We start from the raw sequence: 25,020 nt of genomic DNA, 5'->3' as shown, positions 1-25,020 counted from the left end.
TTTCCTCTTCTGTACAATGGGACTAAATGCCTGTCCTGGCTTCCTTATGGATTTATTCTGAGGTTGTAGGGAGAGTAATGTATATGATGTAATTGCCGAAATGGTGGCTTTTGTAAAGTCAGGCAGACCTGGGTGTGAGTCCTGACTCTGTCACTTCTCAGCTGTGTGACTTTGCACAAGAACACTTCACTTCTCTGAGCCTCTGTTTTCTCATCTGTAAAATGGGTACAATTGCACCTATATCAGAGTGTGAGGCATGGTGGCTCAAGTCTATAATCCCAGCACTTTGGGAGGCCAAGGTGGGTGGATCACCTGAGGTCAGGAGTTAGATAGTAGCCTGGCCAACATGGTGAAACCCCGTCTCTACTAAAAATACAAAAATCAGACAGATATGGTGGCGCGTGCCTATAGTCCCTGCTACTCTGGAGGCTGAGGCAGGAGAATTGCTTGAACCTGGAAGCCAGAGATTGCAGTGAGCCGAGATCGAGCCACTGCACTCCAGCTTGGGTGACAGAGCAAGACTCGGTCTTAAAAAAAAAATAGTTAACAGGACACGGTAGGTAAGTTTTGTTTATTAAGCATTTGACTCCCACCAGGCTCTGTCTCTGATCCCCATTTTCTAAGAGCACTGTGTGGGAAGTCAAGAGTCATAATTCCCATTTCTCAATTCCCCATCTGGATTTACATTAAGTCTTAAAACATCTTTCAGCCTCAGTGTCCTCAACTGTGAAAGGAGAGACCCGACCATAACGTCGTTCTGACCCATCTTACAGGTGGGCTTTGAGAATATTGCAAAATAAAAAGTGCCCTGAAAAATAAAATGTGTTAAACAAAATGTTGGGTATTTATTTTTATTGTTATTAAAGCTATTTGAAGTTGACTTCTTGCTAGCCTTGGTTTTTTAAAGAAATTATGCAAAAGTGGTGAAGAAAACCGTATACAAATTAGATAAGCTTCTTTTATGGAGTCATAAACACACATTTTTAAGCCTTTGAGGTTTTTACTGACTCATAAAAATAGTTTATTTTATGCTGCCCAGATGAATTTCTAATGTCACTAAGATGTATAAATGTTGCAGCCACAGTTTGTTTATTTTGCCATGTGTCCATTATGGCTGAGGCAAGGATGGGGGCTGTGGTAGAGTCCAGGGGGCATTCCAGGAGTGGGAAGGGGCATCTACATAGTCTTCTGATTCCTGATGACTCTGTTATATCTTAGGGGCTGTGTGTTGGGACACCTCTTTCAAAGAACAGAAGCCTTTGGCAAAGAGGGTTGCTCTGGAGGAAATCTTCAAGATCTCAAAATCTCTGTAGTCTATTAATCTTTTAAAACCAGCAATTTTCTAACAGTATTTTCTAGAATGTCTGCAATAGTAATACATTTTCTCTCAAATTCTTAATAGTCTGTGGTCAAATGGATTTGCAAAATGCTGAATTCAATAAAAATTAAACTTTTTTTTCCCTGCAGGACTTATCAGTGCCTTTGTTAGCTAGTACATATTACGACCTTTCAAGGCAAGGATAGGGTGGGCGCAGTGTCTCCCAAACATGTTTGACCAGAGAACTCACTTTTTGGGGGGCATATTATGAGACTGGAGTTTAGAAAGTGTTCATTTTGAGGAAAATCATCTTAAAATCTTTATTCATGTCCCTCCTCGACTAAAAAGACTTTTATAGGCTCTCTATTGCCTATAAAAGTAGCCTGGCATTCAAAGTCCTTCAGGATATAACCCCAATCTAGCTTCCCAGATCTCTTTCCTCCTGTTCTCATGAGATCTTCTGCTGCAGCCCCCCAACAAATTTGCTAATTCTTTCCCCTACATCTTTGTGCTCATCCTCCAATTCTCCATGCTTGGAATACTCCTCCCTCTGTATTTTTGGATCCATTATCCAATCTCCTTCCATTTTGACTTTAGGTCAAAGTCCCATTTCTTATGTAGAGTCTTACCTAGCTCTGAGTTCTTGCAACTGACATATTGTGGTATTTTAGCCATTTCCCCCTCAATAAAGTACATGGGACAGACATAATTGATTTCTCTTTTCTTCTTGGCCCAGAGAGTAGTGTCTTCATCATTTTTTTGTGTGTGTTGACCTTTAACCTTGATGAACTCTACAAACTTCTCTTCCTATTGATATACTTGAAAGCTGGTTTTTTCCTGGTAAGTGTCAGCTCATGCAGATCTTTGCAGGACCCCAGAGAAACTACTAGTGACCAGTGCCAGTGGGGGGCCCATTTGTCAGGACTTAAACAACTTGCAGAAAATAAGAAAATACTCATTTTGATGCATTCTTTTGTCTCTGCTAATTCTTGTTGTCTAGTATAAACTTAAGCTTGGCTCATCTCAAGCACCGCTCAGAAGAGGCAGATCTGAGGTTTAAGATTTGGAAATGGTCCTTCACCAAGGGTTCCCATGCCCAGATTTTCAGAGTCTCCAGAAGAAAGGATAGGGAATCTGATTTTTAAAGAATTCCCCAGGTTATTATTCTGGTGCTGCTAAAAAGCCATGTTTGGGAGCCCCTGCTTGATACCTTACACTTTAAAGCAGCAATTTATCGATATAGAGTTGTTCTGGATAAAGCTGAACTGCCTAGAGGGAAGTGGACTCAAGAGGTATGGGAAAATTATTCAGTTGTCTTTTTTTTTTTTTAAGTCTTTCCAACCTAAAGACCTCATAGTCTAGGTTTGATCCATCAAAGAAGCCAAAACATTAGAATTCTTAGATCAAAGTTTCTTGGACTCCAAAATTCTAAGGTGGGGGCATTCTGGAAGTGCAGTAAACACTGCCAGTGCCCTACCCTCTCCTACCCTTCAGCAGTCAACTGCTCCCACATTTTCTGCTGGCTTCTGACCACAAGTCTCTGAGAATCAGTCAACTCAACCAGCTCAAAGGGTGGCAGCTGATGTTGGGGATAGTTAGTGCTCCTCATCGCATCTCTCATCCAGTGATGAATGGGAGCTGGTGCATAAATACCCCAGCTCCCTCACCCTTCCAACAGGACCACTCTGAAGTATGCTCAACACATTGCCCAGAGGTCTCCAGTGGACAGAATCCCGGTTTTCCCAGCAGTCACCCACTTATTAATGCAGCTGGTATTCACAATCTCACTTTCCCATGTGCCTCCTAGTGCTTACTAGGATCAGCTCCCCAGTAAACTACTTCCTCTCACATCTTTATCACCATGTCTGATTCCAAGGAAACCCAACTCAAGACAGCAAGTCAAAGCAGCTAAAGTCCTAGTTTTCTAGACTATCTTAGAATAAGATCGCAGAATAATCCAGAATATTCTAGAACAAGACCCCATAATATTCTAGAATAAGATGCCAGAATATCCCAGAATAAGATCCCAGAATATTTCAGAATATTCTAGAATAAGATTCCATAATTTCTAGAATAAGACCCCCAAATATTCTAGAATAAGACTGCAGAATATTAAAGTTTTATAATTCTGGATTCTATGCATATTCTGGATTCTATGCATATTATTAAGAGTCTACAGACACACTCTTGCTTAGATATTGCCTGGTAACTTCTCCCTCATTCTTTCATGTGCATACGTCTAGTTTTTCCATCTCAATTTCCTATCATGCCAGAAACTAATATTTTCTACTTCTTTCATGTTCTCCATGGAGCCTAATATATGGCTGGGTACTGAGCAGATGATCAATACGTACTCTCTTTTTGTTCAACTGCAAAAAGGGGTGTGCAAGAGAAAGAATAGGGCAATTCCCTTTTTGCCTCTTCCCCTAGCCTGCTGTGTGAGCTGGGGCAAGTCCATTTCCTTCTGCATACCCTGGTTTCCTTATCTGTAAAAGGAAGAGATTGAAGCTGATGGTGTCTAAGATCTTTGCCATCCACGCCAGCTCTCCTTTTCTTGAATTCTGAGGGTCAAAGCTTCAGCCATTTCAAGACTCCAAGTCCTCAAGCCATGTTCCAATATTCTGGGAAGAAACGGGGTTGGGTGTGGACCTTCACAGCTTTACCTGTCCTTGTCATGCAGCAACAGCCTCTCAAAGTGCAGGTGCAGCTTCTGGCCCTCTGGAGCTTCAATCGTCCAGACGCAGAATTGGCTCCCATTGGTGTTTTCAGGGTAACTTGGGGAGAGGACGCGGCCGATGGTGGCATTGTGCACTGCCCCTCCACAAGGAGCTGATCCAGAAAGGGGTGGGTGGGCAATGGGAGAGAGCAGAGAGGGAGAGAGAGAGGAGAGAGACAGAGAGAAAGAGAGAGAGAGAGAAGGAAGTGAGTGTTTCATTCTCCCCTGATCTCCACCCCTGCCCCTCGCCTAGGATGAAACATCAGAGACCTGGAGCAGGAGGAAACCGGGCAGGGAGAGAAAGCTTGGAAGGGACTTGTCCTCCTGGGAGGGAATCCTCCTGTTTGACAGGAGATTTCACTCTACAATTGGAACCATCAACATGTGTATTTCATGGTAGGGAATGACTGCAATTTAACGACAGTTCTGTGGTGCTGGCTGTGCCCTGACTTTTAATTACAAAATGGCAATCAAGAAGGATATAAACAGGCAGTTCACAAAGGAAGAAATATATTTCTAGTACTTAGTAAGCACTAAAAAATTCAGCCTCACTAATAATAAATGAAATGCAAATCTAAATTGTATTCTACTTTCATCCACCTAATCGGCCAAGATAAAAATCAGCAATAAAATCTGGAGATGGTAAGGGTGATGGGAAATGCTCACTTTCATCATGACTGGTTAGAATGCAAACTGTTACGACCTTTCGGGAGGGCAATTTAGTGAAAAGCCTAGAAAACGTGCTCAAACACTTTGATCCGCCAAATGCGGTTCTGGATAATTATAATAGGAAAAGATTTAGAGATTTGCACCAAGAGTTAGGAATGAGGATATTCATGGCTATCTTGTTTCTAGGAATGAAAAATAAAAAAAAACCAAGATGAATGTCCACTCACAGATGTTTAGTGAAATACATCATGTGCCACATAACAGTGTTTCAATTTACAACAGAGTGTATATATGACAGTGGTCCCATAAGATTTTAATATTATATTTTTATTGTATCTTTTCTATGTTTAGATAAACAAATACCTTTGTGTTACAATGTGTTCAGCACAGTAACATGCTGTACAGGTTTGTAGCGGAGAAGCAATAGGCTGTACCATATAGCCTGGATATGTAGTAGGCTATACCATCAAGGCTCGTGTACATACACTCTATGATGTTCAAGCAATGATGACATCATCTAAAGATGCATTTCCTAGAACATATCCCCATTGTTAAGTGATGCATAACTGTAAATACACTCCACCCATTCAGAAACTAAATACCATGTTCTCAAAGAATACTTCAGCATATAGGAAGATGCTCACTATTTTTTAAGCGAAAAAAAACAAGTTAGAAAATAGTGTGCCATACCTATTTTAATAAGCTATTTTCAAGAATCAATTGAGACCATGAATATAAAAGTGATTTGTTCCTATTTCTTTTTTTTTTTTTCTTGTTTTTTTTTTTTATTAATTTATTTATTTTTATTGATCATTCTTGGGTGTTTCTCACAGAGGGGGATTTGGCAGGGTCATAGGACAATAGTGTAGGGAGGGTCAGCAGATAAACAAGTGAACAAAGGTCTCTGGTTTTCCTATGCAGAGGACCCTGCGGCCTTCCGTAGTGTTTGTGTCCCTGGGTATTTGAGATTAGGGAGTGGTGATGACTCTTAACGAGCATGCTGCCTTCAAGCATCTGTATAACAAAGCACATCTTGCACCACCCTTAATCCATTTAACCCTGAGTGGACACAGCACATGTTTCAGAGAGCACAGAGTTGGGGGTAAGGTCACCGATCAACAGGATCACAAGGCAGAAGAATTTTTCCTAGTACAGAACAAAATGAAAAGTCTCCCGTGTCTACCTCCCTCTACACAGACATGGCAACCATCCGATCTCTCAATCCCTTCCCCGCCTTTCCCCTGCTTCTATTCCACAAAACCGCCATTGTCATCATGGCCCATTCCCAATGAGCTGCCGGGTACACCTCCCAGACGGGGCGGTGGCCGGGCAGAGGGGCTCCTCACTTCCCAGGAGGGGCAGCCAGGCAGAGGCGCCCCTCACCTCCCGGACGGGGTGGCTGGCCGGGCGGGGGGCTGACCCCCCCACCTCCCTCCCGGATGGGGCGGCTGGCCTGGCGGGGGGCTGACCCCCCCACCTTCTTCCCGGACCGGGCGGCTGGCCGGGCAGAGGGGCTCCTCACTTCCCAGTAGGGACGGCCGGGCAGAGGCGCCCCTCACCTCCCGGATGGGGCGGCTGGCCGGGCAGGGGGGCTGACCCCCCCACCTCCCTCCCGGATGGGGCGGCTGGCCGGGCAGAGGGGCTCCTCACTTCCCAGTAGGGGCGGCCAGGCAGAGGCGCCCCTCACCTCCCGGACGGGGCGGCTGGCCGGGCAGGGGGCTGACCCCCCCACCTCCCTCCCGGTCGGGGCGGTTGGCCGGGCAGAGGGGCTCCTCACTTCCCAGTAGGGGCGGCCGGGCAGAGGCGCCCCTCACCTCCCGGACGGGGCGGCCGGCCGGGCGGGGGGCTGACCCCCCCACCTCCCTCCTGGATGGGGCGGCTGGCCGGGCGGGGGGCTGACCCCCCCACCTCCTTCCCGGACGGGGCGGCTGGCCGGGCAGAGGGGCTCCTCACTTCCCAGTAGGGGCGGCCGGGCAGAGGCGCCCCTCACCTCCCGGATGGGGCGGCTGGCTGGGCAGGGGGCTGACCCCCCCACCTCCCTCCCGGATGGGGCGGCTGGCCGGGCAGAGGGGCTCCTCACTTCCCAGTAGGGACGGCCGGGCAGAGGCGCCCCTCACCTCCCGGATGGGGCGGCTGGCCGGGCAGGGGGGCTGACCCCCCCACCTCCCTCCCGGATGGGGCGGCTGGCCGGGCAGAGGGGCTCCTCACTTCCCAGTAGGGGCGGCCAGGCAGAGGCGCCCCTCACCTCCCGGACGGGGCGGCTGGCCGGGCAGGGGGCTGACCCCCCCACCTCCCTCCCGGTCGGGGCGGTTGGCCGGGCAGAGGGGCTCCTCACTTCCCAGTAGGGGCGGCCGGGCAGAGGCGCCCCTCACCTCCCGGACGGGGCGGCCGGCCGGGCGGGGGGCTGACCCCCCCACCTCCCTCCTGGATGGGGCGGCTGGCCGGGCGGGGGGCTGACCCCCCCACCTCCTTCCCGGACGGGGCGGCTGGCCGGGCAGAGGGGCTCCTCACTTCCCAGTAGGGGCGGCCGGGCAGAGGCGCCCCTCACCTCCCGGATGGGGCGGCTGGCTGGGCAGGGGGCTGACCCCCCCACCTCCCTCCCGGATGGGGCGGCTGGCCGGGCAGAGGGGCTCCTCACTTCCCAGTAGGGGCGGCCAGGCAGAGGCGCCCCTCACCTCCCGGACGGGGCGGCTGGCCGGGCAGGGGGCTGACCCCCCCACCTCCCTCCCGGTCGGGGCGGCTGGCCTGGCAGGGGGCTGACCCCCCCACCTCCCTCCCGGACGGGGTGGCTGGCCGGGCGGGGGGCTGAACCCCCCCACCTCCTTCCCGGACGGGGCGGCTGGCTGGGCAGAGGGGCTCCTCACTTCCCAGTAGGGGCGGCCAGGCAGAGGCGCCCCTCACCTCCCAGACGGGGCGGCTGGCCAGGCAGGGGGCTGACCCCCCCCACCTCCCTCCCAGACGGGGTGGCTGGCCAGGCGGGGGGCTGACCCCCCCACCTCCCTCCCGGACGGGGTGGCTGGCCGGGTGGGGGGCTGACCCCCCCACCTCCCTCCCGGACGGGGCGGCTGGCCGGGCGGGGGGCTGACCCCCCACCTCCCTCCCGGACGGGGTGGCTGGCCTGGTGGGGGCTGACCCCCACCTCCCTCCTGGATGGGGTGGCTGCCGGGCAGAGACGCTCCTCACTTCCCAGACGGGGTGGCTGCCGGGCGGAGGGGCTCCTCACTTCTCATATGGGGTGGTTGCCAGTCGGAGGGTCTCCTCACTTCTCAGACGGGGCGGCTGGGCAGAGACGCTCCTCACCTCCCAGACGGGGTCGCGGCCGGGTAGAGGCGCTCCTCACTTCCCAGACGGGGCGGCGGGGCAGAGGCGCTCCCCACATCTCAGACGATGGGCGGCTGGGCAGAGACGCTCCTCACTTCCTAGATGGGATGGCGGCCGGGCAGAGACGCTCCTCACTTTCCAGACTGGGTAGGCAGGCAGAGGGGCTCCTCACGTCCCAGATGATGGGCGGCCAGGCAGAGACGCTCCTCACTTCCCAGACGGGGTGGCGGCCCGGCAGAGGCTGCAATCTCGGCACTTTGGGAGGCCAAGGCAGGCGGCATGCTTCGCCGGGTGGTCAGAGCTATTCGCCCATAGTCCGTAGCCCAGAGCCCGGGCTGCTCGGCTCTCCGTCCCGGGGGGCCGGGGCCGGGCTGGAGGCGTGCGAGCCTCTCATCGCCGCCTCCTTTCTCTTGTTTTTTGATCAGTTATTTTGTTTACTTTGTGGAGAGTTCAACTTTGGAGAGTTGAACTCTATCACATTTGTGGGTTTTATTTCTGTTTTTAGAGAGAGTCTCACTCTGTCACCCAGGCTGGAGTGCAGTGGCACCATCATAGCTCATTGCAGTTTTGAACTCCTGGACTCAAGCGATCCTCCTACCTCAGCCTTCCCAGTAGCAGGGACTACAGTGTGCACCACCCTGCCTGGCTAATCTTTAATTTTTTGTAGAGACGGGTCTCACTATGTTGCCCAGACTGTCTCCAACTCCTGGGCTAAAGCCATTCTCTCCCTTCAGCCTTCCAAACTGTTGGGATTACAGGCATGAGCCACTGCACCCGGCCAAGTACATACATCTTTATAGTGCTTAGAAATATGAAGCAATAGGCTAGGTGCAGTGGCTCATGCCTGTAATCCCAGCACTTTCTTGTTCCTATTTCTTACACTTCACTATTTCTTGAAAAATTTCTTACCAGAATCATCTATTACTTTTATCATAAAAGTCTAATGAAAAATATTAAAAAGTGATTTGTGCACTGGAAAGAACACTTTCCAGTTCTCAAGCAAGAAGGTGTTCTTATTCTTACTCTAATTCTTAGGAGATATTTGGTTCTTAGGAACCATGTACTATATGAGAGAGCAGTTTTGAATTTTCTTTCCTTTCTTTCTTTCTTTCTTTCTTTCTTCTTTTTTCTTCTTTCTTTTTTTTTTTTGAGACAAAGTCTTGCTCTGTCACCCAGGCTAGAGTGCAATGGCACGATCTCGGCTCACTGCAACCTCTGCCTCCCAGGTTCAAGTGATTCTCCTGCCTCAGCCTCCTGAGTAGCTGGGATTACAGGTGCCCACCACCGCACCCAGCTAATTTTTGTATTTTTAGTAGAGATGGGGTTTCACCATCTTGGCCAGGCTGGTCTCGAACTCCTGACCTCGTGATCCACCTGCCTTGGCCTCCCAAAATGTAAGGATTACAGGCGTCAGCCACAGCACTCAGCCAGTTTTGAATTTTCTGAGGAGAGATGGTGGGTAGCAGACACTTCTCACAGAGCGTGGCAGTCAGTCCAGGAGGAAGGGATGTGAAGAATAGCCCAGGGCCACGATTGGGTAAAGCCCTACACCATGACCAGGGTTTCAAGTCTTGGGAGCCATTTCTATCTTTTAGGAGGATCAAAGGAGCTTGAAAAATATTTCCTTCCCAAGCACAGGACGCTTGGTTCCCCCTTCATTTTCAGAGATATAGGAGAGGAAGCAAAAGTGGGACAGGTTATTTGGAACCATCTCACAGATGGCTAAGGAGTTTGTAGGTTCCACAAAAGCTAGGACTACTTTTTGTTTGTTTGCTTTCAGTCACACTACCAGCAACCAGAAGAGCTCCTGGTATGTAGAATGTGCTCAGTAAATATTTACTGAATGACCACTATTAATTTTGCAAAAGAGGAAAAAAGAAGTTCAAAGGTATTACGCCGCTTCCTCAAGGACATACACATAATAAGTGGAGCAGTTGAGACTCAAGCTCAGGCTGCCTCACTCCAGTATCTCTTATTGAAGTCACTACTCCACTGTCTGTCTTATTTATGATAACCTGCTAATCCAGAAAGGTATATGGCATATAGTAGTTGCTTTATAAAATGTTTGTTGAATGAAATAATAAATATTTTTTCCTTTTTGTATCTCTAATATCAGCTCAAAGCTTGATACATAGCAGGTACCCATTAAATGTTTGTTGAATGACAGTATGACTGAATGGGGCTTGCAGTAGCAGAGAATGGTGGATAACTCTTATCTCTGCTCCAGACTGTGTTGTGACCTACAGCAAAGACATTGCCAAGAAGCTCCATACTTCTTTCAGGACCACAGACAGAAAGCTAGGTTCATTTCTCTCTCCAGGCTGCCCTTCTGTCCTAGAGGAGAGATTGCTCTGTGAAATAAGCCAGCCCTAGGTTGAAACCTTGCCAGTTATCTGCTGTGGATCTAAGACAAGTCACATGTTTACCCACTGTAAAATGGTGATAAGTCCACCCTCCTTATAGGACAGTAGTGAGAAATCAATGAAACGATGGGCATGGGGAGCTTCATGCCATCCCTGGCACAGAGTGGGCACTCAAAACATAGCCAGCTCTATTGCCCTGTGGCTCAGGAGCTGAGAGATGGAGGACACTGTCCCTGGTGGGGGGCTCTGGCCATCTGTCCTCCCAAGCTGCCGATCGTTTGCGGCTTCTCTGCTTCCCTTCTTTGCCTGATTAAGCCAACTGATGGCTCTGTTTGGCTTCAATTTGCCAGCCGTGGCTCCCCATCCATCTTTCTTAGCACAAATTGAAGCTTAATTCCTCCCTGATTTCACACATAGATAAAAATTAATGTGAGAGAGGCGTGAAGACCAACCGCCCTATGGTTTGGAATTTTATCTTTGTTTAAAAAAAAGAAAGAAAAATTCTGAAGGGCCTTGGGGGAACAATACTGTAACAATTGAATCTCAGAATTTATCATTAGTTCTCATTTGCTTTTTGAGCTCCACTTGGCTATGAATAACTGGAGGGCAGGAATTATGTTTCATTAGTTCCAATATTCTCTTCACACATGGCTCATAGCCTGGCACACAGTAGGTGGCAGGGCAACCTATACTCTCTCAACCACCATCAGGACTTTTGAGAATTCTAAAAGGGTTTTGCTCTCTTGATAGCTGAAGATGGCCAAGGCTGTGCCCACTGGTGCAGGGACAGTGCGTTACAAACCAGTGCTTCTCCAGGTGTAATGTGCATATGAGTCACCCAAGGGCCATGTTAAAGTGAAAATTTTGATTCATTTGGTTTTGCATGGGGTTCAGGATTATGCATTTCTAATAATTTTGCTAGTCCGAGGACCACACTCTGAGTAAGGAAGCTGTAAGGGGAAGAGCTCAGGAGAGAAGGGATCTGGACTAAGTTCGCCACTTCAAGTATGTTGCTTCATCTCTCTAAGCCTCATTCTCTTTGCCTATGAAAGTGGTAATCTTATCTCCCTGAGTTCAAGTGAAATAGTAGATATTGTCCATCTTGATTTCCATGGATCCACTCTGACCATCCTCAATCATTTTTGCCAAATAGAAGTCAGAATGATCACCCTTATGCTTAAATTTTTCCAGATATCTCCTACCTAGTCCACCTGTCTTCTCATGACCTTGAGCAATACAGTTTCTGACCACTGCCCCAGCCTCCTGTCCCGATATTTTCTCTGCAGTTTAGTCAGATTGATCTTATTTATTTATTTGCTTTCTCAAACTCATCGAGTTCCTTCTGACCTCTGAACCTTAGCATATGCTAGTGCATCTGCCTGGAATGTTTCCCCCTTCTCCCCCCATTTTCCACCCTCAGTCTATTTCCTACTCAACTTCCAAATCTTGGAGTGTTATCAGGTAATCCTTCCCTGACCCTTCGCTCATCACTGTCCTCCTCCCAGGTGAGGTCCTCTATCACAGCTTCTTCCTGTATACCTTTTCTGCATTGCAGCGCCTCTCACAATAACTGATGTCCTCTCCATCCTCACTCTGCATCATTCCACCATGTGAATTTCTTTCCTCGTCCTTAACACAATCTGTTACCAGCATGTTTGCATCCTTGTTTACTCATTTACATACTACAGCCTCACCTTGACTAGAAACTCTGTGAGAGCAGGAACTGGGTCAGGGACCCTGCAATAGCTCTAGCAACAGGTGCAATGCCTACCACACAGTGGGCGCTCAGTGGATGTTTGTCGAATGAGTACCTAGATAGGAAAGGCTCTGAATGACAAACAACGCCCAACAGGTGCTTAAAATTCCTTCTGTCCTCGAAGTCTCAGATTCTGTCTGCTGGCTCAGAAGGCCCACTTCTTTTTACTAGAGGGCATCAGACTGTGTCAGCAGGCTACCTTCAACAATTTCTACATGGAGGCGTTGAGTAAGTGACTTCACCTACATGAGCCTCATCTGTAAAATGGGGATGATGGCTCCCATCCTATGGCATTGCTGTGAGGATTAAATGCAGCCCCTGGCATGGTGCGCAACACATATTGGCTTGGCTTGAAAAATGGCAGTAGTTACACTCAAAGCACAAGAAAGAAAAGAAAAAAATATTTAATTTTGCCAAATGTAAAAGCTTTGTGCATCAAATAACACTGTCGGTAAGTGAAAAGACAACCCATGAAATGGGAGAAAATATTTGCAAACCACTTATCTGATAAGGGTCTAGTGATCAGAATATATAATGATTGCTTACAACTCAACAACAAAAAGACAAACAACCTGATTAAAAAATGGAAATAAGAACACTTTTACACTGTTGGTGGGACTGTAAACTAGTTCAACCATTGTGGAAGTCAGTGTGGCGATTCCTCAGGGATCTAGAACTAGAAATACCATTTGACCCAGCAATCCCATTACTGGGTATATACCCAAAGGATTATAAATCATGCTGCTATAAAGACACATGCACACGTATGTTTACTGCAGCACTATTCACAATAGCAAAGACTTGGAACCAAGCCAAATGTCCAACAATGATAGACTGGATTAAGAAAATGTGTCACATATACACCATGGAATACTATGCAGTCATAAAAAATGATGAGTTCATGTCCTTTGTAGGGACATGGATGAAGCTGGAAACCATAATTCTCAGCAAACTGTCGCAAGGACAAAAAACCAAACACCGCATGTTCTCACTCATAGGTGGGAACTGAACAATGAGAACACATGGACACAGGAAGGGGAACATCACACACCGGGGCCTGTTGTGGGGTGGGGAGAGGGGGGAGGGATAGCATTAGGAGATATACCTAACGTTAAATGATGAGTTAATGGGTGCAGCACACCAACATGGCACATGTATACATATGTAACAAACCTGCACGTTGTGCACATGTACCCTAAAACTTACAGTATAATTTTAAAAAAATGGGCAAAGGACTTGACTAGACATCTCCCCAAAGAAGATCTACAAATGGCCAACACATACATGAAAAGATGCTTGACATCATTAATCAGCAGGGAAATGGAAACTAAAACCATGAGATACCTTCATACCCATAAGGATGGCTACAATAAAAACAACAACATGGAAAAGAACATGTGTGGGCAAGGATGTGGAGACACTGGTACTGTCACATTGCTGAGGGGAAAGTAAAATGGTGCAGCTGCTGTGGAAAATCGTTTGATGGTTCCTCAAAAAGTTATACATACAATGACCCTATGACCCAGCAATTCCACTCTTGAGTATATATCTAAGAGAAATGAAAACCATATCCACACAAAAAACTTGCATGCAAATGTTCACAGCAGCATTGTTCATAATAGCTGAAAAGTAGAAACAACTCAAATGTCTACTAACGAATAAACAGGTCAACAAAATGTGGGACATCCATACAATGGAATATTTTTCAGCCGTAAAAAGAAATGAAGTACTGATACATGCTACAACATACACGAACTTTGAAAACACAGTGCTAAGCGCTAAGTGAAAGAAGTCAGACATAAAAGTCACATATTATATGATTCCATTTACATAAAATATCCACAATAGATAAATCCACAGAGACAGAATGCAGACGGATGGTTGCCAGGGAGTGTGGGGAGGAGGGAGGGATGGGGAGTGACTGCTTTCTGTACAGTGTTTCCATTTGGGGTGTTAAAGATGTTTTGGAGCTAGATAGTGGTGACGGTTGCACAATAGCGTGAACATACTAAAATGTCTCCAATGGTAAATTTCATATTATGTGTATTTTACTCCAATAAAAACATAAATAACAATAGTCATCCATATTTGGAGCAGTTTCTTCCCCTGGGCTGAAAGCCATTCCCTGAGGTCACTCTTGATGTCCTACAGGTTGGTCTTTCCCCTCTTAGTTGGACCATCAGGTTTGGTCCGGCTGAGGCTGGAGCGTACCTGAACAGATGGGCTCCTGGCTGCTCCAGTGCGGCTTGGAGGCATTGATGCATGTCAGCATCTTAGCGCCCTGGAGCTCATAGCCCAGCTGGCAGTGGAAGTGGGCCACCCCACCTGAGTGCAGGTCCATCACCGTGACATCCCCAGAGTCAGGCCGGCGGGGAAAGTTGCAGCTCAGCATGAAGGCTGGGAAGAAATGCAGAGGCAGACTCAGTCATCACTTGGAGTGGCAGATCAAGAACCTGACCCACATCCTGGGAGCCAGTTTGTGCTGGGGAGAGAAGATGAGGCCCCTGGGGACTCCAGAGCTCTGGAGAATGGTATTTTTGTGACTCTCTTTGATCATATCATGCTGAAACTGCCAGGTTAGCACTTTCTTGGGACTTAAAAATCGCCACCCTGCCTAACCAGAGACAGCAGGTTTGGGATGAAAAATGAGTTTCCATACCTCCTTTGAGCCTATCTCTATCTCTGTGGAGACAGATTGGCCTTCTCTCTGGGACTGGGAGGGGCAAGACCACCCAGGAAGTTTAGTCCCACCTGCGTGCACATCTTGAGTGCTTGTTAAAAATGCAGATGCTTGAACCAGGTCTTTGGGAAATGCCCAAGGATATGAAAGCTCGAGAACTACTGGCCTGCGAGACAAGAGCTTGGGCTTTAGAGAGAAAACTAATGTGAGTTTACAAAACGATGTCACCTTGAGACAAGGACTCAGTGCCTCCACCTCACAGGTGGTGGTGGGCATTAAATGAGATAATACAGAGAAAGAGCCTCCTTCGCAGTCAGTAGATGGGGGTGGTAAAAGGGTGCATGGGGACATACTGAATTCCTCAGTTTTCATAAGAGGATGTCAAATTCATCCTAGCTTCTTCACCCTAGACCATGGTCTGACCTCTCCTGCAGCATAGAATATCTGTATTCTCAGTACTGATGAGGAGGAATACATTCAAGTTCATGATTCACATTCCTTTTTGTTGCTGCTTTTAGATTCACAACAACAGCAAAGGGCAGTATCCCACAATGAAAAGTTGTGATGAAGTGGACACTCCCCTTTGCAGTCATCCACCTGTTTCAGAAACAGGTGAGAGGAACGTTGAAAATGAGTTGTTGTTGATTTCAAATGTCTGGACAATTTGATATAACACATGATGGCTCTCAATATCTGGTTGCATGGTTCACGAATCCACTTTCCATTCAGATACTTCAGCAGTTGGTAAGTATCCAAGGGAAAGTTCCCGGGTGAGGCAAAGGAGACCTGAGGTCATGGGAGCTGCACAGAAGGAAATGGGGGTGGAGGAGAGGGGAAGAAAAGAGGAAGGAAAAGGGGGACTAGGAAAGGAGAAAGAGAGAGAAGGGGGGGGAAATAGAGGGTGGAAAGGAAGAGAAAGAGAGGAGGAAATGAAGAAATAAAACAAGCAAGCAAAGAGGGAGGAGAAGAGAAGGGAGGAGAAAGGAAGTAAGAGAAGAGAGGAATGAACAGAGAGCAAAACAGAAGACAGGAACAGACAAAAAGGAAAAACAGTAGAGGAAGAAGAAAAGAGAGAACTACCCTGTGAAGGCTCTTTATCAGGAGTCTGTGGACGCACAGTGGATCTATATATTGAATTCAGGGCCTGTGAACTTGAATGAAGGAGAGCTGCTTGCTTATTTTCATTAACCTCTACCTTAGCTGTGCTATTTTCCTGGCAACAAACTGAAACATTGTAGTAGAACCTGTGACTTTGACACCAAGAGAAACCACAGATATTTTTCATATCATAATGGATATCTCAACCTATTTCTTATGCTCCTTAGTACTTTGAAATGTCAGCAATTATAAGAACTACTAGAAGACATTGTTTAATGAATTAATAAAAAGCACATAGATTAAGGCATCATAGATTATAACAGTATTTTGATAACTGCAGTTCAGTAATACTGTTTTCTTTAAAATCGTATGTATTTTATTTTATACTTTTAAAAACATTATTCTGAGAAGGGGATTGTAGGTTTTACCAAACTGTCAGAGAGGTCCCTGGCACAAAAAGTTTTAAAATCCTTTTCTCCAGAGGGAAACTGAGGCAAACGCCTATGTTTCATCAGCCTTGGCCTGACCCTACCCTGGTAGTGAAGCTGGAAGGTCCCAAGGCCGTCGTCCTGGAAGGTCCGGAAGTAGACGGAGATGGTGTTGGTGGGGCTTCGGATTACCTGCCCCTCCACCAGGAGTGTCTGGTTGGCCAGGACGGTCAGGGTAGGGCCGTCCACCCCGCGGATGGAGAGCAGTTCCCCATCGGACAGGTTCACACTCTTCACCTGGGAACAGGCAGAAGCAGACAGAGAGGAACTCTGAGTTGTGTTTGAGACAGAGCCCTCTAAGGTTGCAAAGATGTCAATGAAAAGTGGCCCAGGTACTGCTAGCCCTTGGTCAACGGGACCCCTGGGCCCCATGCCGAGCCCACAGGAGCCCTGGGAATATCAAGGTCCCCCTAATTTCCCCAAAAGCCAAGGGGATAGAGTGAAACCAAATTGCAAGGCAGAGGCATTGCAAGGGACTTGCAATGTGAGGCCCCCATTGCTGTGTCCCGTAAGAGGGGCCTTTGGCACAGGCCCTGGATGCTAGAGGGTGGGATAGATTATCCTGGAGCTGGTGAGTGGAGGCAGCAGTTGGATCAGCTTGTGCTTGAGATCCAATCTCCAGGGAGCCGGGAGAGGCATTCTACCAGAATGTATACTCTGCAAGGTTAGGGATTTCTCCATGCTGTTCAATGTTTCCAGTGCCTAGAATAGTACCTGGCACATATTAGGTGCTCAGAAAATATTTAAAAAAGATTGAATATATTCTTCCATTTTCTGCATAAATTGGTAAGTGAGGGGTGGGGGCCTCATTTCTAGGGCACTCTCTGGCCCATTCTCTTATTCTCCCCAATGGTGGCTACAACTGCAGGACAATCAACCCCTATCTCAAAGAATCAGACACTTGCTTTGCCATTTACACTCTGTGGGATTTGAGAAGAAAGAAGGGAGATACTTTAGTTGTATGCAGGGAGGCTGAACAAATGGTATGTGCGCGTGTGTGTGTAAGGGAGACTTTAGTCAGGTCTCAATGCCTAATTTGAAGACTTACGCTTTTATGAGTAGGGCTTGGAACTTTAGTTTCTCTGCCTCTCCTCTAAACAGGGCAGGCCTTACCCACAAGCTCTTCTTCCTTCAGGCCCTATATCTTATCCTCTTTTCTCTTTGATGAACTCCTACTCATTCACCAAAGCCCAATTAAAATTGCCCTCGTCTATGAGACCTTCCCTGATTGCCAAGGAGTTTGCCTGTTCCTTTGCTGCGATTCTACAACAACCTCTAAAACACCAATTAGAGTCCCTACTAAATGGCATCCTACGTATTTCTCTTTTAGGGCAGGCATTGCATCAGTTTTTTACATCAACATATTCTCCTGTGTCAACAGCTTTGCCTGGTGCATTCTAATTGCTCAATGAATGAACTCTACTGTGCCTGGTAAAAGGCTCCACACAGTACTGGACACATACTGGGTCCAATACTCTTCATGACATGGAGGAAAGGGTTCTTAAGCACTATAATCATCTGGACTGCAGGTTTTCTCCAGTTTATTTTAATTCCATGAACAATTATTAAGCACCTACAATGTGCCACACACTTGTGCAAAGCTCTGGGGACTGCAAAGACTATAGGTTCTACTGCTGAGGGGCTTACCTTTTGTCTCTCTTATAGAAGTAAAACAAAAACAAAAACAAAAAACCTTCCTAAGGTAAGGTCATACACCTGCCCCAGCTCAGAAACTTTTGACGGCTCTTTATTTCCCATGAGAAAAAGGAACACATTCAGGGTGATTAGCATACTGAAGATAATTGATAACATGCACTGCATGGTCGCGATTTCTGCTGGGCTCTGACCAAATGATTTCTCTCTCTCTCCTCCCTCTCTCTCTGCTGGGCTGTGGCCAAATGATCTCTGCATTGTCACATTTACTGCTCCCCCAAACTTTACAAAGCAGTAACATTATTCCTATTTTATTGATCGGGAAACTGAGGCTCAGAGAGGTGAAGTTCCTTGCTCAAAGTCACGCAGTTTTAACTGGAAGAGGTAGGACTTAAAACCCAGATGTTTGAGCATTATGCCACCCTGCTTTTCCTTTCTTACTGTATGGGCAAAAGTTTAAGAATAAAATGTCCTAATAACCAGAAAATGAAGGAAAGCAAGCAAGCAAGCAAGCAAGCAAGAAAGAAAGAAAAGAGAAAGAAGCAAGAAAGCAGGAAGCAAGCAAGCAAGCAAGAAAGAAAGAGAAAGAGAAACAAGCAAGCAAGCAAGAAAGAAAGAATCAAATGAATCAGGTGGAGCTTCCGTGTGTGTGTGTGTGTGTGTGTGTGTGTGTGTGTGTATGTTTATGCGCGTGCATGCGTGTGTGTGTGTGTGTGTGTGAGATAAGCAGAGTATCAAGGGATTTTCCTTCTGGGAAATGCCTCAGAATTTGTCAGCATGTTCCCTCTATCCCCGCAAGCTATTTTAGCGAGGCATTGAGTTAAGAACTCCTACTCATTCGCCAAAACCCAGCTAAAGTTGGCCTGGTTGGGCAAAGACAGAACCAAACTAGTTAGCATAACAGTAAGCCTGACTCAGACAATCCTCCTGAGACTTCCTGCTAGAAGAGGCAGCCTCTGTGAGGTACTCTCCTGAGGTTACCTGGAGCTCCACCCCATAGCCAGTGTAGACTGTCACGTTGTATGTGCACTCCAGAAAGTTGTTGAGGGGCAGCAGTGGGTAGTCGCTGGAGTCAATGTACCCCTCAGGATTGGAGAAGCTCACACTGCAGAGAGCTGGAAGGAAGGACTTTAATTAGGACACCAGAGACAATTTGGATGTAAGCTCAACCATGGGCTGTGGGGTGGAATGTGGGCTCTAGGGGAACCTGCATTTTGCTGTTCCCATCTGTCCTTCTGCTGTTAATTCCTCAGCTCCAGAATTGACATGATAATAAAAATAGCAATAATTGACACAGAATGATCACTTACTATATCCTGCTAGGCACCATTTTAGCCAGTCAACGGGGGTGACCCCACTTATTCTCATAGGGAGACTGATAATATTTCATCCCCAGTTTAGAGGGAAGTAAACAAAAGCTCAGAGAGGGGCCGAGCTCAAACAGCAAGCAGGATTTGGACCCACAGCTCACGTGCTTTGAAGGGTGGCCACATTGCACTTGTCCAAAATCCGTGTATGCTTGACAATTGGGGGTCCTTCTCCCATTTTAAAGATGGTAGAGAAGACTGGAACACAGAAGAGCATTTTATCAAGTCTAGAAAATACATGTAATGCTAAAAGCAAATGTGCTTTGAAAAGGCTAGTGGCTTTGAAGCAGGTTAAATGAAGAATTCCTTTCCAAGATGAAAAGGTTTTTGAATCTTGCTCATTAGCTGTGTGACCTTTGGCAGGTTGCTTGGGGGTCTCAGGGTTTCAGTTGTCTCATCTTTAAAATGGGGATGTTGGCTGAGTGTCCTGGCTCATGCCTGAAATCCCAGTGCTTTGGGAGGCTGAGGTGGGAGGATTGCTTGAGCCCAGGAGTTCCCCAGCCTGGACAATAAGCAAGGCCCCCTTTCTACAAAAAACAAAAAAATTAGCTGGACATCATAGTGCATGCTTGTAGTCCCAGCTACTCAAGAGGCTGAGGCAAGATGATCACTTGAGCACAGGAGTTTGAGGCTGCAGTGAGCTATGATCGTGCCATGGCACTCCAGCCTGGGTGAAAGATCAAGACCCTGTTGCTAAAACAACCCCCCAAAACAACAAACAAATGAAATGAGGCTATTAATTCTGAGCCACAGGGCGAAGCTCATAGTCAGTGCTCAATGGACGGTAACTGATGGTGGGGCCGGGGCTTCTTGAGATTCCTCTACCCACATGCCCTGAACATACTGAGTGCCTCATGGCTGTTTCAGGATGGCTTCAGGAGTTGGGGGCTGCATACCTGGTGCCTGCTCGGTGGTGATGACCGTGGTGGTGATAATGGTGGAGGTAGTGGTCTCCTGGCTCTCCTCTGAGGCTGACCCAGTCAGCTCATTCTCACCTTTGTCCATCAGGGCCATGGGGCTGGTGTCCTCTTGGGGGGCCTCCTGGGCCATGTCAGGCCCAGGCTCCCCGGGTTCTGGCCTCTGGGGGAGTGTGTGGGCCACATAGGGCTGCGAAGTGAAGGGGGAGATTTGCAGGGGTGCGGGCGTTGTAGGGACCGCACTCTCCCTTTGGTCCAGCCAAAGGGGCACTTCTGATGCTTCCTCGGAGGCCACGATGGGGTCCGGGTCCCCCGGTGGGCCAGGCTTCTCCGTGGAGGAGGAGAGGAGATCTAGGCCCTGGGACGCTGGCTGGGACCCCGCCCTTTGGACAGTGGCTGCGGAGGTGGCCTTGGGCCTCAGCTGCTTCCTGGCAGAGTTCACCTGCTTGAGCGAAGGCAGTTTCTTCTTGGGGGGCAAGGCGTGCTTGGGGCGGGCCTCCTCTGGAAGCAGCGGTGACAGGGCTGGGGTGTCGTGATGTGCAGAGGGTGCGGTCCCATCCAGCTCCAGCTCGCCCAGCACTTCCGCCGACTGTGAGGAACTGGGGGGCGCTGTTACCACTCTCTCTTCGGGGTGCTCTTTGCCAGGACTGCCTCTCTCCAGGGCTCCTGAGGGCAGGAGGTAAGGACCCAAAGGGCTAGCATCTCCCTCGGGAAGAGCATCTTGGAAGAGGAGAAAAGACACCAGTTAGTTTGGGGAGATTTAGGACCTTCACCTGCTGTCAGACTCTGAGGGTGGCCCTCCTAAGGGCGGTGCCCAAAGCTCGTCCGGCTGGCCTCTAAACCAACTTCTCCTTTCTCCCTCCCTCCCTTCCTTTCTTTTTTCTCCTCCTTCCCTCTCTCCCTCTTTCTCTTTTCTTCCTTCTTTTCCTCCCACCCTCCCTCTCTCCTTCCTTCCTTACTTCCTTCCTCCTTCCTTCCTTCCTTCCTTTCTCTCTTCCTTTCTTTCTTTCCTCCCTCCCTCCTTCCTTTCCCCTTCCATTTTTTTCTTTCTTCCTTCCTCCTTCATTTTCTTCCTTCATTTCCTTCCTTCTTTCCTTCCATCCGTCCTTCCTTCCTTCCTTTTCCTGAAGACTTGGGCTTGATCATGCCAGGACTGAGCTAAGCATTAGGAGTATAGAAACAAAAAGCACAGGGGTCTCACTGCCTGGTTGTATATGTACTGGGAAGGGGAATGGGAAAGTAGACACAATCATATTTGATATGATGCATGCTTGGAAAGAGAAAAGCTTGTGTGCTAAGAGGGCAGAGAGGACGGGCCCTAACCCCATCTGCAGGACAGGCATGCCATGTACATTTGGGCAGATTGTTCCCTCTACAAAGACATACAGCTAAGAGGATGAGTGGGGATGGACACCAGGCCACACTCTCTTTTCTAAGCTGTGTGCTCTGGCTGGGCTTGGGGGATGGGGTAGGAGAGTTTTTTTAAATTTAAATTTAAATTTTAAGTTCTGGGGCATATGTGCAAGATGTGCAGGTTTGTTACATAGGTAAACATGTGCCATGGTGGTTTGCTGCACCTATCAACCCACGCTAGGTATTAAGCCCAGCATGCATTACCTATTTTTCCTAATGCTCTCCTTCCCCCAACTCCACCCCCCAGCAGGCCCCAGTGTGTGTTATTCCCCTCCCTGTGTCCATGTGTTCTCATTGTTCAACTCCCACTTATAAGTGAGAACATGTGGTGTTTGGTTTTCTGTTCCTGCCTTAGTTTGCTAGGGATAATGTCTTCCAGCTCCATCTATGTCCCTGCAAAGGACATGATTTTGTTTGTCTTTATGGCTGCATAGTATTCCATGGTGTACATGTACCACATTTTCTTTATCCAGTCTATCATTGATGGGCATTAGGTTGATTCCACGTCTTTGCTATTGTGAATAGTGCAGCAATGAACATGTGCATGCATGTATCTTTGTAACAGAATGATTTATATTCCTTTGGGTATATATGTAATGGGACCCAGTAATGGGATTGCTGAGTCAAATGCTATTTCTGGTTCTAGATCTTTGAGGAATCTCAGCACCATCTTCCACAATGGTTGAATTAATTTACATTCCCACAAACAGTGTAAAAGCAGGGTTGGGGGAGGTACATTTTAAACTGAAGGAATGTAAGAGTGACCTTGTGGGAGACACAGAAATGTTTTAGGATTCAGAGTCACGAGGCAGATTCAGAACAGAGGACTGTGTGAAGACCCATGGAGGCTTGGAGGCTGGGCAGAGGTGGGCACAAAAGAATTGCAAGGGGTTTTGGAGCACAAGTGGAGAGTACGGGGGATAAAGCTGGTAAGGTAGGGAGGCAGGGGCCAGGCCCTGGAGGGCCTTGTATACCTTGCTAACTTCTTGTAATTCATTTTGTTTTTTCTTGAGACGGATCTCACTATGGCTGGTTGCAAACTCCTGGGATCAAGTGATCCTCCCACCTTGGTCCCCATCCTTGCGATTTATTTTTGTCTTGAAGGTAAAACCATTTAGTCATTTTATTTTATTTTATTTTATTTTATTTTATTTATTTATTTATTTTTTTGAGACAGAGTCTCACTCTGTCGCCCAGGCTGGAGTGCAGTGGCGCGATCTCGGCTCACTGCAAGCTCCGCCTCCTGGGTTCACGCCATTCTCCTGCCTCAGCCTCCTGAGCAGCTGGGACCACAGGTGCGTGCCACCATGCCCAGCTAATTTTTTGTATTTTTTAGTAGAGACAGGGTTTCACCATGTTAGCCAGGATGGTCTCGATCTCCTGACCTCATGATCCACCCGCCTCGGCCTCCCAAAGTGCTGGGAGTACAGGCGTGAGCCACCGCGCCCGGCCCAATAGTCATTTTAAAGAAGGGCTAGCCCAGGCAGCTGTCTGGCAGAATGGTGCTGGAAACCAGCTTTGTTTGCTTTTTAAAGACCCAGTTCTGCCAATTGCTGGTTAATGACTTCACTCTCCAAGCCTCAGTTCCCTCAGCTGTCAAATGGGGCTATTATTTCCTATTTCCTGGGGTTGCCATCATTCAGCGAGTTGATGTATGCAAAGAACTTAGGACAGCGCCTCACCCGTAGTGAGTGCTTAGCAAATGCCAGCTGCCGTCATGGTTTTTACTCTTGTCATTGCAATCACAGCCCCTCGGCAGGAAACTGGAGCAATCAGAACATCCCCGTGAAGATGTCTAGATAGAGAGGAATTACATCATGGGGACAAAGGCCCTCGGACTGATAGCTGTCCTTGTCGATTTTCTGCAGGGAGACACTCACTCAGCTACAGTCTCCAGGCCCTCCAGTGCTGTCATTTAAATTTATTTCAGCAGTCATTGGAGAGGCTCATTTACTTTCATGGAGTTGGCGGCAGTGGCTTAATCTATATAGACTGCAACAGTTTGCAACTGGCATCAACAAATGTTCCTGTTGTGTAACATTGATTACCAGCCAGTGTTCCTTCCAGGCCGCCAGTGATGCTGGGCCAGGAATGGGTATCTGGGAGCAGCGTGAGTGGATGGCATGAGGGCAGGTCAAGGTCATTCAGGCATCAGGCAGATTTCCTAGTCCAAGGTGGGGAGTAGTGAAGCTTCAGAGTTAGGGTTCAAATCCTGCCTGTTACAGTTATGAGCTGAGTGAGTCTGGGCAAGTCCTTGAACCTTGCTGAGGTTCAGCAGCCTCTTTTGTATAATGGAGGCATTCTATCTACCTTGTTGGATTAGACCAGACGTGGATCTGCCTCAAAACAATGGCTTTTATGCTCACTGTCGCTTTTCTAAAATGATTGATGTTGACAATCTTTGTAGACTGTGGAGTGATAAGAGGGCATAGGGACAAAAAGAGAAGGGGGGAGGGGTCAGGACACCCAGCTTCCAAGACCCAGCTGTGGTACAACACAAAGTACTTGCATACAACCAGGAGCTGAGGGATCTGGGTGGTGTCCCATCTTGGCCACTATTCACTAGCATGACTTTTCATGGGTCTCCTCTTCTCTGCATCTTCTCTATGTGTCAAATGGGCAGCCAGACTGCATATGAAGGAAGGGCCTTTCTAGCTCAGACATTGTTGGGTTTTTGAAATGACCAGGGAATTGACAATTATTCTTAGAGCCATTTGTTAACCCTGCTAAATTGGAAAAGGTGACTGCTAAATCCCAACACTGGCGGATGTTGGGAGTTTTTTTGGGGTTATCTGGCCAGCCAGCTCCTTTGCAAACATTACCCCTTAATTATAAGTGGGGATGAGAGAGAGAGAGAGCAAGATTGGAAAAACAAGTTGTGTCATCTGCACACAAGGAGGTGACAAAAAGCACATCAATTCACCTTGGCCAAAATAACAGTGATATTTATAATGTTTTAATTTTGATTGCTTTGTTGAGTGATGAAGAGGGCTTTGCATCCATTGCCTCATTTTTAATTCCTTCTTAACCGTATCAGGCAGAAATTATTGTTCCTATTTTATGAATGATCAAAGTGAAGTTTTGGGATGTTAAATCACTTTTTGAGGTCACACAGCAAAGCTGCGTTTCAAATCTTGGTTTTTATGACCCCAAAGACCATGCTACTAGCTCTTTTAAGAAATGTGGGGTATTGATGTCACTTGGCATCCTCCTCCTCAGCTTGAATCAGCCTCTTCCCTTTCCCTCTCATTTTGTTTGTCT

General features: G+C 47.6%; 1 protein-coding gene across 8 annotated transcripts in view; it reads right to left on the bottom strand.

The window, feature by feature from the left end:
• Positions 1–25,020, bottom strand: part of SEZ6L (seizure related 6 homolog like) — a 221,498-nt gene that overhangs the window by 77,526 nt on the left and 118,952 nt on the right. For all 8 annotated transcript variants that reach the window (XM_016939845.3, XM_016939846.3, XM_016939847.3 and 5 more), the window contains exons 2-6: positions 20,326–21,066; positions 19,044–19,177; positions 16,454–16,646; positions 14,355–14,540; positions 3,982–4,147 (exon numbers count right to left, since the gene is read on the bottom strand). In XM_016939845.3, the coding sequence (XP_016795334.1) occupies positions 3,982–4,147; positions 14,355–14,540; positions 16,454–16,646; positions 19,044–19,177; positions 20,326–21,066 (1,420 nt within the window). The remainder of the gene's footprint in view (positions 1–3,981; positions 4,148–14,354; positions 14,541–16,453; positions 16,647–19,043; positions 19,178–20,325; positions 21,067–25,020) is intronic.

This window comes from Pan troglodytes, chromosome 23, assembly GCF_028858775.2.
Source record: "Pan troglodytes isolate AG18354 chromosome 23, NHGRI_mPanTro3-v2.0_pri, whole genome shotgun sequence".
NCBI lineage: Eukaryota > Metazoa > Chordata > Mammalia > Primates > Hominidae > Pan > Pan troglodytes.
This window is presented reverse-complemented; position numbering and strand designations above follow the sequence as displayed.